Source organism: Saccostrea cucullata, unplaced genomic scaffold (assembly GCF_032062105.1).
Source record: "Saccostrea cucullata isolate Sc308-1 unplaced genomic scaffold, CSIRO_AGI_Scuc_v1 ctg1783, whole genome shotgun sequence".
Lineage (NCBI taxonomy): Eukaryota > Metazoa > Mollusca > Bivalvia > Ostreida > Ostreidae > Saccostrea > Saccostrea cuccullata.
In genome coordinates, this window is record NW_026928505.1 from 261,695 (window position 1) to 282,707 (window position 21,013).

General features: G+C 32.2%; 1 protein-coding gene across 1 annotated transcript; it reads right to left on the reverse strand.

Annotated features, from left to right (window-relative positions):
• Positions 1–10,129: 10,129 nt before the first annotated feature.
• LOC134277800 (uncharacterized) lies at positions 10,130–15,636 on the reverse strand (the record flags this gene model as incomplete). Its single annotated transcript, XM_062760106.1, has 7 exons — positions 15,336–15,636; positions 14,170–14,298; positions 12,809–12,825; positions 12,438–12,579; positions 10,839–11,053; positions 10,444–10,696; positions 10,130–10,218 (listed from the first exon to the last, which is right to left on the reverse strand). Coding segments are annotated over exons 1-7 (1,146 nt in total), but the record flags the coding sequence as incomplete, so codon positions are not given.
• Positions 15,637–21,013: the final 5,377 nt, after the last annotated feature.

The following is a 21,013-nucleotide window of genomic DNA, read 5'->3' on the forward strand; positions in this document are numbered from 1 at the left end:
TACTTTGTCATGATTATTGTAATGATCATTCGAACACATCATCAGGTAATAACATCAGGTAATAATTGGTCCTATTTGCATGTTATATGCGATAAAACACCTTTATAGTTTTTTCAAAGGAATTAATAAATTTAAATCATAAAAAAAGAGATGAAAGAAGGCGAACTGGTTTTTTTAATCACTTTAAAGAAAGCATTTTTCTGGTTTAGGATTGAGAACCTACTACATTTACAGATTATTTAGAATGGAATATAATGGGATTTATTCCCAAATCAGGGTATAAACATCTATAAGTATGATATACTTAACTTTTGTCAGAAAAGCGGAAAAACAAATTCCGGATAAATTTTACAGTTTAGTCTTTGAATTTTACGCTTTTTGTCAGAGTCACCCATATGTTATTTAGAGTACGACTTATACATAGGGAAATAAAAAGATGTGGGTGACAATGGTGCAAAAATGAGGAATTGTCAAGTAAAGAAGTATCACAAGTTATGATTTGATTTGGTTTCTTTCAATCAATTTCAAAAACATTCTTTGAAAAATAGAGAAGTTTTTGTCTTTGTTTGAATCAAGTCCATTATGCTACAAACAGCAGAGCTCAAACTAAACTACATGTAAGTAGAACAACTATCATTACTATGTGATTCACGATCAACAGTGTTCAATAACAGGTCACAGGACTGAGGAGTCGGCAGTTTTATTAGTAAAATAGTGAAAACAATAACCTGCGAGCTACGCTAGCGTAAACAAAGTCACATTATTTTTTACATTGTTTTTCTGATAAAATTTCCTGTACCGCCTCCAATGTTTTTTTTTTTATTCATTTCTTTCCCCACTTGGAATATTAGATTAACTTTCAAACTTTTAATCCGTATTTGTTAACCTTTTCACTTACGGGTCAGTCAAAAAATATATAATTTAATTCCCTTCTTATCATGCTTATGCCATGTCTAATTTACATATGCAGTGATAAAATGTATTATACTACATCAATGAATTTGAAAAAAAATTTAATTAATTAAATTGTTACAAAGTTGATAAAAAATGTACATGTATTTTACTTAATTTATGTTGCAACTCCAAACAATATTTATTTTAAAAGTATTACTTGATAATTACAAGCATTAAGAGAAATAATGTGTTTTTTTTACCCCACATAAAAAATTATGGGATAATAAACCCCACATTTTATTTTTAGTGATACGTCGGTTAAAAAAACCCACGAAAAATAATATGGGTTATTTCACCCCATGGGGTGAAAAATAAACCCCATGGGGTTTTGTGGGTTTTTTATGGGGTATTTTTAAGTTTTTATTTTTTTTTTTTGAACTCAAATATCTCAAAAACTAGCAGAAAATGTTGAATTTTTTTTTCATAAATCAATTTGATTATAAAAACCCCACCATTTTAAAAAAAAACCCTAAGATGATAGCTTTAAAGGAAAAGGGTGTGCAAGTTCGGAAAAATGTCCATTCCGAAATTGTTCGTCCCACCGTTATTTCATTTTTTATCGTGCTCCGTGCCTCTCTATCAGCTTTATCAACATTGCGATAATTTTAGGATATTTTTTAATGCAGAGATTTTGCTCAAGATGTATTCGAATCTTTGAGATTGTTTTTTTTTTTTGTTTATTTATTTTTGTTTTCTTTTTTTTTTTTTGTTTTATTTTCTTTCTGAGTGTCCATGGTTATTTTACGTTTCTAAATATGAATTTACTTTATGACATTTGTTTAAAAGCATAGTAAGGAATCAAATCATGAATTTTAATAAGGAAATAAAAATCAATTCTCTACCTATTTTCTTTAGAATTATATAATTTCTTACCTTTAACGACAAAACTAACATGGATTAACAAACTGCAATAAGTAATGTTCCTTTTGTTCCTTTTGTTCTCTTTCCAATGCTTTAAAGTAAATTCGTTGATTTTATACAATGCATGAAGTCTGATCAATGCAATTTCTAAACTTGTTTGATCTGTCACAATTTAACGTTTATTCATATTGTCTTCTTTATCCAAAGTTATTTCTGCTTAAATAAAAAAAGGATAAATATTAGTTCGATGTATGTAACAAATGTTTGCCAAAGAAAAAGACTTTATACACTCTACATACAATGTCGTCATTTTGATTTCATACAATGCACGAAGACTGATCAATGCAATTTCAAAACGTATTTGATCTGTCGAAATTAAAATTTAATTCATATATATTGTTTTCTTCACCTAGAATTTATTTATATTCAATAAAACAAGAAAATGTTAAAAATCGGTCTGCTGTATGTAACAAATGTTTGCCAAAGAAAAATACTTTTAATGAAAAAATGCCATCTATAACAATGTAGCCATTTTTTTCTTATTAATGCACAGCTCTTTTTAAAATGCTCTGGTTTTTGACATCTTTGTTATCGGTCCAGCCATTTGCACAATTTGCACAATTATAATTTTTTTTTATGTCTGACCCTATTCTGTTAACAAATTAAATGACATCAGGAGATTAATAAGGACAAAAGTACGAGTAAAACTGGTATTTACAATTACAGAATAGAAAGCACCGTTAATGTCAACAATAGACGTTTACATTAAGTGAAATTGCTACATAAAGATACAAAATGATAATAAAAAACGATCGTTTTCTAAGAAAAGAAATGGATTTTTGGCTCAATTTTTTAACTTAGATTGGAAGCTTTTAAAAGTTAAAATAGCTCCAGTTTGATTGCAAAATAATGTTTATTAGATGTATTTTGAAACTTAATGCCTTATTATTAATTTAACTTACATGTGAAATTTTTCTAAAGTTTTGATTATGTAGAAAATTTAAGTAAATCCATTTGTTCTATAACAATTTTGAGAGGCAGAAAAGAAGATATTTTCATACTCAACCAATCCGCCAAAAATAGTCCCTGCTAGTTTTCAAATTTTCAAATTCATTTTACCATTTCTATTTTAAGTTGTACAATTTTGATGAGGAAAGAAAAATATGGTCTTTTAAGTCTCTTACACATTCATATATAAGACATTTATGCAAATATACTTTGAACATTTCATCTAGTTAGAAACCAGAAAAGAATCCTACCTTAAATCTCTTACACATAAATATATAAGACGTATAAGCAAACATACTTTCAAGATTTCATCTAGGCAGAAACCAAAGAAGAACCCTACAGTATCTTAATGAGAATACTTCCTTAATATCTTTATCTGATTCGGCTAAAACACTCCAAAAAGTTTAACCTAGTATTAATAACGATATATATATATATATATATATATATATATATATATATATATATATATATATATATATATATATATATATATATATATATATATATATATATATATATATATTTATATATATATATATATATATATATATATATATATATATATATATATATATATATATATATATATATATATTGTGATATTTAATGATGGACTAATTAACATCTACAAACTTTCAGCACCAGATAAAGTTTTTGACTTCTTAAGCTTTAGATCTTTTATGCTGCTGGGACCAAGGCCAAGGTTCATGAAACATCGTAAGCTTAAGGCAAATTCTACATGTTTTACTTTAAGTTGAAGTGAAGCAGACAAAAATTAGAATATGTTTGATTATTGATTCACAAAAGTGTTGTTATTTGCAAAATATGATTCTAATTCAGTAATGCATCAATATTTCTACACATAATAAAAGTATTGACCTAAGCCTTAGTCTGTTTAATGATCCTTTGCCCAAGTTCACAACTGTGAGCCATGTTTTGTATTTTTTAAATAAAGAGTAAATGTGTCGAACCTTAATTGCCCTCCAAAAATCTAAAACTATACAAAAATGAAAATTTGGAAGTTCAAAAGGTTGCCCCAGGTGTCTTCAAGGATTCAAACATCCAAAGTTGACAGATCTCAACCCCACCTCTACCCCATATCTACCCCCATAAACCCCATTTCAATATCCCGAAACTGAAAACCTAAACGATTTTTTTCTAAATATCAATAAGAATAAATTTAAAAAAAGTTTCTTTGATGACAATGTAACACAAAATTTAATATGTATAAGTACAAGTATAAGTATATGTATAAGTACAAGTATTTTTTTTATTTTCAACAGCTGAAATACATGTAATAGACAATCAAGAATATCTTTGATTTATTCTTTTTTGTTTCTTAAACAAGTGCAGCAATCTGCAACAAAAATGAGTCCAACCACAATGCAGATAACAGAGACTCCAGAGGTTCCTATAGCCAAAGAACTCTCACGTGGATCATATGCACAAGTTAAACTTCTTCTAAAAGCGCTGGTGTTAACTTTGGGTACTTTGAGTTCAGCTATGATGGTATCGAATTCCTTGATACTAATCGTATCATGTGTTTCGGTTGATAATTTAGTATCTGATGTTACAGTCGATAATTTCGTACTTGGTGTTACGGTTGATTGCGATTGAGCAGTTGAAGATATGACACTTGCGCAGTCTGTTGCTGCTGAAGTTATAGTTGCTGGGAAAGGAGAATGTACAATGTTAATTTATACACGTATATGCATGAATGTTGAAATTAGATATCTGTTTAAAATAATAATCATAAAAGTCTTTATTTCTTGATTGACCGTTGTCAATTTTATTGTTCCGTTCAAGTTAGATTACAATTTGAAAACATATATCTATTTCCTTGTCTTCATTTTTTGGACCTTGAAAAAAAAGTACAGAAAAAGTGAAATGATTGATTTGCTTAAGAAGTTTGACGTTATATTTAGATCCCGTAGGAAACTAAGGCTTAAACCAGGTAAATTAAAGTAAATGCATGGATTTAATAGACATTAAAAGGCATAAGAAGGTGAGATTTTTTTTATATTGTACCAAAAAATAAATGATTTATATAATTTATAAAGAATTAGTATTGTGATTATATATAACAGGTACAGCATACGATTTTCATAACAGAAAAACTCAAGCCAGGTAAATCTTGAATTCTAAAAAAAAAAAACAAGAGGCCAATGGGCCACAACGCTCAGCACTTTGACTAGGAAAAAGTAATAATTGGTTTATTATTGAAAAGTTTAAATGCAAAAGTAGTCCCTTGATCAATCATGAATTTGCTATTGTTGAGAAGATGATTTTTAATGAATTTTCCTAAATAATTCTAGGTTAAAATTTAGTCGGTCATTGTAACCCAACTTTACCCCCAGGGGTCCTGATTTGAACAAACTTGACTCTACACTACCTGACGATGCTTCAATATAAATATGATGAATTATGGCTTTGTCATTCTTGAGAAGAAGATTTTTAAAGAATTTTCCTACATATACAGTACCGACCAGACCCAACCTGACACCAAAGCAGTCCCAGAAAGCAGTCCCTGGGACTGCTTTGGGACCGCTCTGGGACTGCTGTGGGACTGCTCTGGGACCGCTATGGGACTGCTCTGGGACTGCTATGAATAGCAGTCCCAGCAGTCCCAGCTGCCCCTGGGACTGCTTTGTTCACTCATGTGTGACAAAGGTTCTGAGTGACATGATAGCTCTGCCCCCTTCTGTATTCTGAATTTGCAGGCTCCCTGTTGTTTTGTTTACTTGCAGCAGAGAGGAGTTTAAACTTTTTAATAAGCAAGGATTTGTCATAATCTTTTAATAACTTGAGATTACATGTATTATAGTTAATTTACATATATAGTTTTAGGGACTGCATATTTACACATATGTAATATAGAATATTTTTAAAAATAAAGTTGTTAAATAAGGAAGTCAGAAGGAGATTTTTATTTCTAAAATATATAAGACTACAGGCTCACGAGAAAAAATATCTACATGTAGATTTATTTTATTATTAAATCTAAAATTAAATACTCAAAATTTTCATTTGGCACTATTTTAAAAATCCTTACATTTAGATATAAGATATTTTAATTGAAAAAGGCTACACGTTTTACAAGCACCACGCTAAAAGAGAATTACATGCAACCCTCAAATAAAATCTAACAATTTATTTTATGACATGAAATAAAATCATGCCACCATTCTTCCGTAACATAAGCAATGTGAATAATTATACGGGAATCAACAGATGAATTAGTTTTTAATTTATAAATAAGTTATTAAAAGAGTACTTTTAAAAAAATAAATGAACAGTTGGAAATACCGGGAATTGTGATTTATTTATTTTTTGTTTTGCTTTTGTTTACCTGGCGATAATGTGTATAAATAAAATGGTAAAAATACCTGCAGTTTCAATCGCCTTTGGGCAGAAAATCAATCATGCATGTTATTTGGGTACACTTATCAGTGTTACACATCATTGAACATATGCTGCTTAATTAACAATGACCCTAATTTCAATCTATGTAAAAAATGTAATGCAAAAAAAAAAGATAAATGAAATGTGTATAAATTTCTTTCAAGATTAATTAATGTTGAACATAATCTTAGGATTCTATACTGGTCACTAATACAATTTACAAATAGAACAATAATTTTTAAATTAACATGTCCGTAAAGAATAATCAATGCTGAAAAATATTACTTGGCAACATTAGCAACGAATTTTTTAAAAGCCCTAATACTTTTAAAAAAATGTCTTTAGCGTATCCTGATAGTGTGGAAATCGGCCATGATCTATAATGATTAGATCTATTGAAAACTAATTCTGGTGAAATATTATTAATTCAATTTTAATTTTCTGTATAGAAAATAAATATGGGAGCCAGTATCAATCACAAAAAAACCCCCAAAATTATTGTGATTAAATATTCATGTTCAGTGTAATTCATTTATGTAGGTGTGTAAGCTTTTTTTCTTCAATAAATATTATTTCAAATTGTTTCAAATCTCTGCGGGTACTGCTCATACATGTAAATAACCTTTGCATTGAAAGGATTCCTGGCATACTGCTCAGAAAAAAAATCAGCTGCCTTTTATAGTTCCATTGTTTATTGGAGATCTCATTTCTGAGTAAGCCCCGCCCATGAAATTGATAAACCCCGCCTACTGGGACTGCTTTTTGGGACTGCTGGGACTGCTTTCTGGGACCGCTGGGACTGCTGGGACCGCTCTGGGACTGCTGTGGGACTGCTCTGGGACCGCTGCGGGACTGCTTTAGCAGTTCCAGAAAGCAGTCCCCGGGACTGCTCTAGGACTGCTTTGTGTCAGGTTGGGTCTGGTCGGTACTGTATCTATGTAAAACTTTGGTCGGCCATCTTGGCCCTGCCCGACCCCCGGGGGTCATGATTTGAACAAACTTGACTCTACACTACCTTGGGATGCTTCCATATCAATATGATGAATTATGACCTTGTCATTCGTGAGAAGAAGATTTTTAAAGAATTATCCTTTACACAGCTGTATTTCCGTGTAAAACTTTGGTCGGCCATATTGGCCCTGCCCGACCCCCGGGGGTCATGATAAGAAAAAATTGAATTTACACTACCTGGGGATGCTTCCATATCAATATGATGAATTATGGCTTTGTCACTCGTGAGAAAAAGATTTTTAAAGAATTTTCCTATATATTTATATGTAAATCTTTGGTCGGCCAGCTTGGCCCTGCCCGACCCCCGGGGGTCATCATTTGAAAAAAATTGAATCTACACTACCTGAGGATGCTTCCATATAAATATGATGAATTATGGCCTTGATATTCTTGGAGAGAAGATTTTTAAAGAATTTTCCTTTATAGTTCAATGTAAAACTTTGGTCGGCCATCTAGGCCTCGCACTACCCCCGGGAGTCATGATTTGAACAAATTTGAATCTACACTACCTGAGGATTTTTTCCATATAAATATGATTAATTATGACCTTGTCATTCGTGAGTAGAAGATTTTTAAAGAATTTTCCAATATATTTCTATGTAAATCTTTGGTGGGCCATTTTGCTCCTGCCCGACTCCCGGGGGACATGATTTGAAAAAAATTGAATCTACACTACCTGAGGAAGCTTCCATATAAATATGATGAATTATGGATTTGTCATTCTTGAGGAGAAGATTTTTTAAGAATTTTCCGATATATTTCTATGTAAAATTTTGGTCGGCAATTTTGGCCCCGCCCTACCCCAAGGGGTCATGATTTGAACAAACATGAATCTACTCTACCTGAGGATGCATTCATATAAATATTATACATTTATTGCATGAAAGTGAGGGAAATATGAAAACTTTTTTAGCCAAGTAAAATCATATATAATATGATATTTCTTGGCTGAATAAGTCTTCATGTTTACCGAACATTCATGCAATGAATTGTTTATTATACCGAAACAAGCAAAACCTTTGAAATAAACATAAACTTTCAAATTCGGCACCGCTCTCTATAATTTACACCATTGTTAACGCATAGTTACTATAAAACCCTTTGGTCAACACATTGTCATCAGTTTTGTGACGTAAACCAGGCTATTGTGACGTCTACTACTCTCGATAGTTTTCGTTCAACGAACGAGAACTAAATTGCGGGAAAATTCACTAGGTGTTCTGAAGAGGTTGAATATGATGAAAAGCGTGCCGACGACGGGAAATATGAAGTTTTACGGCCCGATCACGTGATAACCTAGAACCAATCAGATAACGCGTTGTGTAGAATATTAATAATGAGGTATAATAAGATGAATTTTGGCCTTGTCATTCGTGAGAAGAAGATTTTTAAAGAATTTTCCTATATATTTCTTTGTTAATCTTTGGTCGGCCCTCTTGGCCCTGCCCGACCCCTAAAGGTCATGATTTGAAAAAAAAATTGAATCTAAACTACCCGAGGATGCTTCCGTATTAATATGATGAATAAGACTTGAACAAACTTGACGTTACACTACCTGAGGATGCTTCCATATAAATATGATGAATTATGGATTTTTCATTCTTGAGAAGAAGATTTCTAAAGAATATTCCTTTATATTTCTATGTTAATTTTGGTCTGCCATTTTGGCCCCGCCCTACCCCGGGGGTCAAGATGTGAACAAACTTGACTCCACCCTACCTGAGGATTTTTCCCTATTAGTTTCATCTTTCCTGGCACAGTTGTTCTTGAGAAGAAGATTTTTAAAACATGTCACCAAATTTTCATTAATTCCCAATTTTCGATTGAATAAGGGCCTTTGGCTCAGGTGAGCTAAAAAGGTTAAGACAAGTTCAAATTTATAAAATATCTCGTAATTTTTAATTGTTCGTGACTGTTTATCACCTTTAATTGATGAAACGTTAATGACCAAACTACACATATCAGGACAAGCCTTCGTTTCAGACTGTATTTGGAATCTGTCCTACACTATTAACAATCTGTATTTCATAATTTTAGTTTATTAACCTTACTTACTTATATCAAATGTTTCCTTAACCCTTATGAATTCCCAACGAAATGTATTTGTTAAGTAAAATATAATAATTATACAATCATGCACCATAGTTTGCTGGATAAAATTGAACAGAAAGACACTTCAAATGAAAAATTTATGAAGATAAAATAGAAATTAATGTCATTAAAAGTTAATAATTTCTCCTATCAGAGTATATTTAAGGAATCACTGTCTAGTTAGTATAGTATGCCAGGGCATCAACAATAGTGGGAAACATGGGATAATTTGCATAACGGGCGAAGCCCGTTATGCATAAATTATCCCATGTTTCCCACTATTGTTGATGTCCCTGGCATACTATACTAACTAGACAGTGATTCCTTATATTTCCATTTCATTGTGAAATAAAATTGTAGATTGCAGACATAGATTTAAATTACACGAGGATTCCCATCCCAATTTTAATAGGCCTCGCCGAACACAACGGCAGCAGCACGAAATTTTCATGCATATTTGGCCTCCTTAGCGTCAGACTCAGAGACAGATGCGCACAAGATTTGCATGCATACTAGGCCTCCTTAGCCTGACCTATCGACCTGCCTAATTTACATTCCGGCAGAATTATCAGGAAATCAACTCCGCTTACTTTCAAAGGGTTATCATAGAGAAAAAATTTAGAAATGGAAATATTAAGATAAATCTTTCTCCTAACAATGTTTAGATAAAGTTTAAAATATTTGTAACTTCTCATGATCAGAGAAGTTGTTACTACAAACCTGAACAGGCTAAAGTGGTATCAGACCATGATATTCCATTGCACCAACTCTCAACAGAACCTCCATTACTGGAAAATCCTGGTGTACAAGCATATAACGTCTTACTTCCGGCTATCACTCCATTATAAACTTTAATTGTATTTGGAATATTTTGAGGCAATGGGCATTCTGTAAGGAAAGGATAATTTTATTTTAAATATATATTTTTTCAAAAGAATGTTTTATTGGGGATTTTAAGATATGAGACTTTGTTAATATTTGTTATTTGCCTTAAAATGTTTATAAGTATAACTTTCGAAATAAATGAAATATAAAGTCATTGGACGTATATGGCAATCATTAATAATGACATTTTATTGAAGATATAGTTTAATTCTAAATAAAAGTGCTGACCTGTAAATCCAGCCTTAATAACTTTCACTGTTATCTGAACATTGTTGCTCTGCAAATTCTCTGTACCATCTCCCCACAAGCCACCAATGTAGATAAGATTTCCCCCAGTCACACTAGTGCTGGGTGTCCATAAAAGAACATCTGATTGTGTGTAACCAAAAACCACGCCCCCATAGGACTCCCCTGAGTTTCCCATATTGGCAGATCCGGCTCCGTAAAAAACTTTCCCTTTGCTAACTGTTGTGTCTCTGATCTGAAACGGTTTGTGAAGTCTTTATTATTAAATTCATTCAAAAAAGGTAAGCTGACTGATTTATGCTACAGGTCAGCCATACGAGATAATTAACAAACTTGTGTGAATCATAAGCCAAATAAACGATAACATTATATTTTACCTCAACATTGACTATGTTCAAGTCTAGGTCAATTGCGTTCGTCATAGATATTGCTCCTGCTGCGGATATGACGTCACCTTTGGCGTAAACAAATGTGTTTATGTCGACTATATCTGAAGACGAAAGTGTCCAGGCTCGGATGATGACGTCAACAGTGGAGGGAATGATATCAGTAAAGGTCCCCCATCCGTCTCTATAACACGTCACGTAGTCAACTACAGATTAAAGAATCGGAAAAAAAACTGTAGGATGATACTCTCCAAGCTAAATAAGTTGTTGCGATATCGCTACTGACCGAATTTTATCAAAATGAAGTGAGATATGCATTATGTGATCAATTGAATCCATGCCTCAGAATGAAATCTTACAAGAAGAAAAATCAAAGCACAAAATTTATTTTGAAAGTAGAAGAAAGGCAGACTCAGTTCACAGAACATTACATACAGGCTCAACGTCTGAGCCAGTTGCTCCTTTACAGCGTACTATAATGTATTCATCGGGGTGGAGATGTATAAAATTAAATATCTTTTAAAACTGAATTTATTTCTGTGAACTATTTTATTATCAAATATATAGAGATTGAGAATAGTTTTTAGGGTCTAAAGTCCATTTAAACAATAAATATGAGGAGCAGAACAAAGACGGGACTCTTAAATAGGGACTCTTAATCAAGAGGGGTGGGAATCGGGCAATGAAGGGGTTTACTTCTTATATGGAATTCTTATAATTCGTGCCTTCTAGATAGCTTCTAGATTCCATTTAAAGTTTAAGCAAATCAGATCACAGCGCACATGCATGTGCATGTTATTATGACAATTGTTATATATCGTACTATAGGACATCCTAATGCATGACTATGTGTAAAATATCAAAGCATTTCGTCAAAGACTAGAAAAGATATTGAGATTTTTGTGTCAGCCAATCAGAGCGAAGCCCACGTGCATACGCGTGAGTTCTTGCTAAATTGACAGTGTCATATTATCACCACATTTAATATATCCTCATATAATGAGTTTCAAAGCATTTCATCAAAAATGTGAAAATGCATATACCTTAAGTCTATTGCATTTTTCTCTGGAAGGTTATAAAAAAATAGTCTTGCATGTTGATTTACATCCCGTTTGAGATTTTTTTTTACTTATATCAATACGTCACTACATGTGTATAGCATTGAAGGGCTTTTAATTTCCAAAAACTTTTATTCGGCTCAGAGTCATGTAACATTTCGGGTTCTTTATCATACGAACGTGTGACGTAAAACAGAACGTACGATATTTCAATAGATTCTCAACCGAAACACATGCATCTTTAAAGTTTAAGCAAATCAAAGTTTTCGGATCTTAGCAAAATAACAATTGATTCTCTTTTTATCGAATTTTGTCAGTTATACAGAGGTTTGAAGCCATGATCTTTCGATAACAACCGAGCGATCTAGAGATGATATGCCATTTGTTTATGTGACTAAATTCATGTCATATCCCAATGAAAATCTTAGTACTACTGATATATATTATTTCACAAAAAATGTCCGTTTTACAAAAATTGAAAATTTAAAGACATAACGTACACAATATCACTTTTACTCATGCTTTTACTCACAGTATTTGCTTGCTCCCCACAATGTGATTGCTGTGTCGTCTATTCCAAATACTGTTCCGCATACACTGATCTTAGCTGAGTGGTCAACCGTAATTGGTGTTGTACATGTTGAACAGAAAAAAACAACAAAATAAATAACAATCTGCATGATTTTTGATATATGTTCAAAAGTGTTTAATTTCATATGCAGTTAATCTTAAGTATGAATAAATCAAAGCAAAAACTTGTAATGAAAGAAATATAAAACATTTATAACAGCTCTCCTTGTCTTTTTTATCTGAATACATACTAAGACCCTCTGAAACTAATCCTCCAGGAATAACGAGCTGGACTGTCACGAAGTCTGGGTATGTTCCCAAACAATGAGATACCTTTTTGTATGGACTTGCTGTAAAAGAAATACAGAAAAATCACTTTATAAATTCAAAGTCAAACTAAAATTTGACTGTTTAATAGAGAGTCCCGACAAAGACTACCGATTTGCACTACTCTGGTTACCCTCTTAAAATAAATTATTAGTGTTGGCAACGAGTACCCGGTTAACCGGTTAACCGTCGAACGATGCGAGTATCGGTTAGTGAAATTGCTATTCGGTTACTCGGATAAAATGCATCTTATATGGTAAATAGCTAAAAAAGGAAATGTTAATTTGTTTATAAGCGTACAAATAAACATTTCTCTAATTTTCTTTACCGTTAGACTTAATGATTATTGTTTCACTGATACGATTGATTGGTTTTCACACTTAATTGATAGCTTTGATTGCCAGCAGGTTATACGTCAAGTTTTGAAGACCCAAGTTATAATTACCTCATTAAATAATTTAAGATTCCGCCAAAGACATGGACATGTATAGCTTTGAAGTATTTTAAAAGAACATCAGTGTCCATACTTATAAAATGTAAAGAATATGAAATGGAGTTATTGCGACTTCAAATTTCTAGATAATTGTTCTCCTTGATCGTGACATATATATACGAAAAGTAAAGCTGATGAACGCCATTGTAAAATAGCGTGAAACATTTAAGATATTTATTTTTCTTCTGATTTAATTAATTTTTTGATTATAATTATACATGTATATAAAATTCAAGATATCGCGTGCGTGTCTTTTTAAGTTTATAAATAAAGTTAATTCACAATAACTTTGTGTTTTATTAGATCTGCTGAGTAAAAGATGAGATAAATGATACATATGAATAAATCATCCAAGTAACCGGGTACTCGATCGGAAGATTGAGCGAGTAAACGGTTACTCAAAATCGTCCGATTTGCCAACACTATAAATTATTATTATTATTATTATTATTATCATCATCATCATCTGAAAAAGGAGAGAAAATGAACAAAACTATATTAAGAATATTATTATATGTGTGTGTGTGTTGGGGGGGCTGACCAAACATATTTGAAGTTCTGCAGTAAGGGGGGGGGGGTTGTTTTCATGGCAAATTTTGTTGCTGTAATTCTATTTTAAAACATAAAAAAAATTAGTTGAAAGGAAAAAGAAGTGACTAATAATGTGTTATAGCCTATATCCATTTTTTTTTTGAAATTCTTGTAAGATGCATATTATTTTTGGTTCTTAAAGACATAATTATTGCACGAGTCTTTCTCCAGTTGGGCAAGTTAATAAGATGAGATATACACCTTTCAATATGAAAACACACTCCAGCAGGCCAACATTTGCAAAACTTTTATTTTTAATCGCTGTGAGATGTTTACTACACACCCGTTGAAATTGTCAATCCAGACGTAATACTGAAATCAGGTTTTGGCCAATCAGACAGTTTCCAGGCTCTTATACGAACTTGACATGCTGTTGAAGATCCTATAAAGGGTCCGGAGTATGAAGATCCACCTAGAAAAATTGGATTAATTTTCAACATAATCAGAATTATATTACTATTGAAGTAAGCGCGAGGACCCATTTCCAAGGATATATTTTACGGAATGGCGTTTATATGACGTTATTAAGAGGCTCTAACTTGTCGTGCGTACTATGTTTTGTTTATCGTTGAACACCGGCCCCTATCAAAAAACTTTCACCCCATAAAGACGCCACCACTTGCCCGTGAAGGGCTGCAATATATATTTTTTACCTATACTTGGTACTGAGAGGCATTGAACAGGAAGACATACACCTTGTGTCCTACTGTAGCATGAAACCTCAGCTTATACGATCTCATCAGAATGACTTGTCTCCACGTCCCGCGGTGAAAACGAAGCTAGCGCTTCATGAAAAATATGCCTAAATGCACGTCTGTGTGATTCACACACCAATAATTCACACTTAACTTTAAAACAGTCCTTATAATTAGATTTTACATGTTTGGAAGCACAAAATATATACTCAATATTTGAATTTCTCGCTGCCCTATATCGTTATACTCCTACCAAAGTCGTTGTACATGTTGTCTTATTGTGACGTCACGTTAACACACGTTTCTCAGTGTATATTTCTACGCAAGAGCATACACGAAAATGGTATTCAAATCAATTTCACAGTTGGCTTAGTAGATTGATTGATTGATTGTATATTGTTTAACGTCCCTCTCCAGAATATTTCACTGATATGGAGACGTCACCATTGCCGGTGAAGGGCTGCAAATTTAGGCCTTTGTTCGGCACTTACGGCCTTTGAGCAGGGAGGAATCTTTATCGTGCCACACCTGCTGTGACACGGGGCCTCGGTTTATACGGTCTCATCCGAAGGACCGCCCCATTTAATCGCCTTTTACGACAAGCAAGGGGGTACTGAGGACCTATTCTAACCCGGATCCCTACTGGGTGGCTTAGTAGAAAAACACAGTAGAAAAACACAGTGAAGTTAAATATCATCTAATGAACATATGACATCTTTTACATTACCTTAAATCATAACTACAAGTTACTCACCTGTAGTTAGTACTCGCCCAGTGCCTCCACCCCCACTAGATTTAATGACAGGAATAAATAACAGGACGTGAGAGGAGTTGTAAGCATACACCACTCCGCCATACTCATTAGATATATCGTCATCTTTTGGAACCGATCCAAGTCCTGGAAATATGTATTCCTTTCCGCTTTGGATAATTTTGACTTGGACGTCTACTTTTGCTGGTAGTTCATTCAGAGTATGAGGAACGGCTTGTGGACTTGCATCATTGACTGATAATGTATGCCAATCACTGATAAAAGGCCTTCTGATGTTGTTCATCTTACAGAAACCTTTGGAAATAAAAAAAACAACAGTTTATTTTAAACCTTAGTAAGTTAATTTAGTTTTATACATATATCTATTTTTTAGATACATAAGTATCTCCAGTCATGTACTGAGTATAATTAATATTTTTGTGGGATTAAGTGTTTCGAAGTTCAATGCTGCATCGCTACAGATTGATACCCACCCATCCCTCCCTGCATCGCTATTTGGTGCATGTTTTTGTTCGTGTTTATGCTTTAACTTTAAATGAGTCTTTTTCTTTTGTAGAATAATAGAGTGTAGATTGATAGAGATAAAAAGTCGATCTTTTTTTCATAAATAATTGATGTTCAGTTGAAATTGTGAATTTAAAATTTAGAACTTAAAATGCTTTTTTGTTTTTATAAAGCAAATATTGTTGTAAGCAGTACGCGTCCGTCCAAATCAATTTATGTTTAAAATGTATTCCGTAAAATACCTGCTTAAAACCATACATATGTATTATTAAAATATTAGGGTCATTCGAAAATTTCGTACACTTTTGTCTTAACTATTTTATTCAACGTCATATTATGTCCAAATTTGGTACACACATTTTAACAACCAATTCGAATAATATGAGTAAAAATATTGGAATATGTCTTCATATTTTTTTTTAAATTAACGAAGATTTGGAACAGCAAAAATGGGGTCACGGAGCAACGTCAAAATTGAGTACTTTACTTATTTTCACTTTATGGTATCTATAGTCATACCTCTAATAAATGAAGCTGAAATGAAATAAAATTTACATGTTTAAATTAAGCCTTGTTGTATTCAGGTAATGTAATATATCAATTCGAATAAAAGAAATAAATTTCGAACTATATATGAACTTGGTTTTAAAAGGGGGAAACATTACGTTGGAGTATGTCACGGAGCAGCGAGTAGCAATAAAATTGTGCTTTGTTTTCGGGAAGCTTCTTTAACAAACTTTAATTTGTTTAAACCAGGAAGTATGTGAAAAAAAGCTGTGTAATTGTATAAAATGGAAAATACGATTTTTGAATGGTAGCGAGTTTGAATCGGACGATGGGTGGTCTGCAAAGAAACAGAATATAGTTGAAAAAGTCAAAAAAGAACGTCATTAAAAGTGAGGTGTGCATCACTTTTTTATTATGTAGAAGACGCTGCAAACCGTGTATGGAACTAAAAAGCAAAGTAATATTAAGAAACTATCTCGACGTTGATTTGACGTTACAATGTTGGTTAACTGTGCTTTTCATTCTTTGAATAATCCTCGTATATGTGCCGTAATAATCGATATACATAGTAATTTATGTAATATCTGTTTTATTGTTTGACCTCGTCTGAAGCTAAACTATAAAAAAAGAGAAAGAAATGTGAAATAACTGTTGGTTTACACTATTTCACTTCAAATCATATTGAAAGCAAACTTTACTTACTTAAAAAAGCTAGTAATCCAATAACCCGAATCTGCACAATCATCTCTCTTCTTTGTCTTCTATTTCCCTTTTGTAAAAAAAAAATGAGGATACTAAAGACTGTAATGAATAAAAGTGAGAAATATTGGCCTTTCTTGTTCCTTGGTAGACTGTTTAACCACGTAGTTCTATCAATTAAATTCATGACAAATAAATATATTCTATTGATTCAATGGATCTTCAGAAAAGTAGGCCTTTGAATGTCTTTGTCTTACACACATTCTTTTAAGTACAACAATATATTTTCAAGGATAGTGTTTTAAACTAGCTTTTTAATTGAAGCTGACTCGCTTATATCTGTCTGTACTTATATGTAAATTCACTTAGTTTTTAGAAGGTCCATGTTTCGATTTTCAGCATAGAATTTTCTTTTGTTCAGTGAAACCTCTACATTTAAATAGTACTGACCTTAATACAAATAAAGTATTTGACGATTTGAGAAGAATACATTTCATTGCTGTTTATGGTGATCATAAAGTTTATCAACGGGTAGGATCTTAAGATTGTTCTTTCCATCTATTCCTTTTTTCACCTAAAGATTTCTAACAATTTTTAAAAATTATATAACTGCAAGTTCATGTATAATGAAAACTCCAGAGTCCCGTTTTATCATAGAAAGCTTGCAAGAGTTAGACGCACGCAAACACGGCATTTAAATGTGCGTTTGTAAATAAGACTAAAATTGATACAATGTTAAGTTCTTACTAAATAGCAGGTAATAAGCTGTTTACATTGAGATCATCGTTAAGAATTCTTTGAAACGTTCTGTATTGTGTGTACAATTATTTAGGCAAATTGTTTGAACAGTCAAATTCATCATTTAGATGTTTATGCCAATTGCAAGAAGAGAATATATCCGGCGCGAAATTGGGATGAAGCATTAAAATGAATTTCAATACTCGGATATACCCCACAGATTTTGTCCAGACCTGGTCCACTTTTTTTTAAATTCTTTGCAAAGTCGTTGGTGTTTTACTTTTTCACCTTTAAGATATTTATAGTTCATAATGGCACATATTTAAGAATTAACATAAAAGTCCAGATCTAGATGTATACATATTTCTGAAATATGAGAATTTATTCCATCTAATTCTTTACAAATATATCTCGATTAGATAAAATGTGTCATGGCTCCATTATGCCCAATATGTAAACTTAATGACAAAACATACACATATATTTTAAACTTTCATTTAAAGTTATAAAAGAGGAAAGTCTTGTATAGATATTAGACTTTTTTCAATTCCAGAAAAAGGACATGTATCTGAATCGACTATACTCTCTCAGAAAACAGTTTTTTTTTTATATTTTCTTCAAGATTAAATTAGCATGAACATAGAAAGCGAACTTACTTTGTTATAGTTTTTGCCTTGAATACCATGAAAATGCTTAAATTCTATTACTGAAGTAAAGTACAAGAAAAATTAAGTTAAAATCGGTTAATTTTGAGTCAATATGAAGCCAATACTAAAATACTCTAAACTCAATAAATAGATCTTGATCTTATGAACACATACTATTGTTAGATTTAATATTTAGCATAAGTATATCAAAATGATAACACTTATTTAATAACATTTATTGAAATTTAACCAATATACGCACTGTTAATTTCCCTTTGAATTGTCTTGGGAGACTTTCTCCATTTAGAGACGGTTCAAACACAGAATATTTACTCAAAACTCGTTTTATAGAAACTGTGACTGCATTCTTTCAATGTTGCATTCCAAAGTTTTTTTTAATTCGCCTGTTCCAGCGAGATAACAGTTTTATCCTTAAACATAAAGAAATAAAAGACTTGTATACAAAATCAATAAATACTAACTTGTGTTAATCGATTTTTTAAATCTACTAACCATTCAGTTTTACCCACTCTATTTTCTTCATTCCTAATGATTGAAATTAATCGTTTACATTTGTGTAATTGGCCTTTGAAGAGAAAAGCAAATTATTTGAACTTCTGTCGACCAAATGTTTGCCTGTTTATTTATCATGTTTTAAGTGCTGAAGTTGTACAACAGTTAAATTTCTAAAAAAAAAAAAAAAAACAGCTGTAGGCAAATTGACTTTGTAAAGTACATTCTCTGTTGCTTTAATTTAAAGTCTTTGTTTCTTTTTAAATAATAAAAACAACGTTGATATTTATAAGTCACGATGACAATATATGAAAAAAAATTTTTAGTTGAAATCCATGCTGAATATTTTTTTCCTCATTAAGGTAAAAGTGCTGATTGCGTATACTTTTTCCCAAGACACAGGGGTTCAATATTGTATATGCTACAGTTACAGAAACAAAAATATTTGTTCAATTTAATAGCTCAAAATAATATTTTCCTTTTTCTTCTTTTTATCCCTCCTGCTTGAAAAGCAGGGGGGGGGGTATATAGTAATCGGTATGTCCATCCGTCTGTTAATCTTTGGGGTACCCATCTCTTATCCGTAACCTCTCTCATATCACTGAATGCATTTGATGAAACTTTCACAGAATCTTTTCTACAAATTGCCATTGTGTACCTCGTATTTTACTTTTTGATCCGACACATATTTTGGGTATCCCACATCAAAATATGGACAAAGTCATGCATTATATTCATATGAGAGGTGAGGGGAATCATTTAGTGAGCTCATTGCTCACAGTACCTCTAGTTTGTTCCCGATTTCGTAAGCACAGAAGATCTTCAGCTTCGTGATATTGTTCTCCTTTTATTTTTCATTTGAATATTGATAAAAAGCGTTTACACGTCGTACTCTTGTCAAAAAATGAATCAAGAGTAAAGCCTTAATGTGCAATGTACCAAATTACATAACTTCTACTAAAAATTCATCAGTAAAAACTCAAATAAAAACTAAAGGTACTGTGAGCAATGAGCTCACTAAATGATACCCTCGCCTCCCATATGGTTTTATTGGCAAAGTCTATGTTTTGCTGTGGCTTGGAAACCCAAAATATGTGTCAGATTAAAAGTAACATAGGAGGTCACAATGACAATATGTAATAAAGATTCTGTGAAAGTTTCATTAAATTTCACTCAGTGGTATAAGAGAAGTTGCGGATAAGAGATGGGTATCCCAAAGTGTAACAGACAGACGGACGAACAGACGGATATAACGATTACAGTTTACGAGCTGGGGTATAAAAATATCGAACCTCTTGCTCAGACATAAAGCTTTTTTTTATTAACAATAGATTACCATCAAACGTTCAAAAGCAAAAACATTTACTCTTGGAATTTTTGACGTGTTTTAAGAGTGTGAGAAGAAACAAGAACAAAAATTTTCCACTAGGAGAACTTTATTAACATGTTTTAGGATTGTGAGAGGAAATACCGTATTCCGTATAACTGGCAACCCTTAAAGATCGATTTCCATCTTCCTATAAGATATGTAAGATCTTAAACATTTTAGTATCAATTAGTTGAATGGAACATCAAATACATAAAGATAAGGAAGAAACATTCCTTTTTCTCAATTTTTTTCTGCACTTCAGTTGCAATGACAAAATACGATTAGCGTATAAACTATATCTCTGTGTGCTTGTACGAAAATTTTAAATCAAAAACATACATACCAGTTTTATCAACATCTTTAATATTCAATTGTCGCGCACATGCATGCAGAGCAGTGGTTGGAGCGTCTCCTCTCCTCTGCACAGTTTTAAAAAAATTCTTAAATTCGCCAGTTTTATAATTTTTGTAAGAATTATGCATAAAAACTCTCGACTCCAGCCTGCATTTTTCATTTATTTATTTTGATATCCTGTATAATCGCATATCTTCATATTGTCAAAAGTTTTATTCCTTAAATTTGATCTCAAGGACGAAAAATTGTTGAGTAACTTCGCATGGCATTGTATCATACGTGGAAAGCATTAATCTGCGGGGCTCATCACGGTTTGAAAATGAACATTT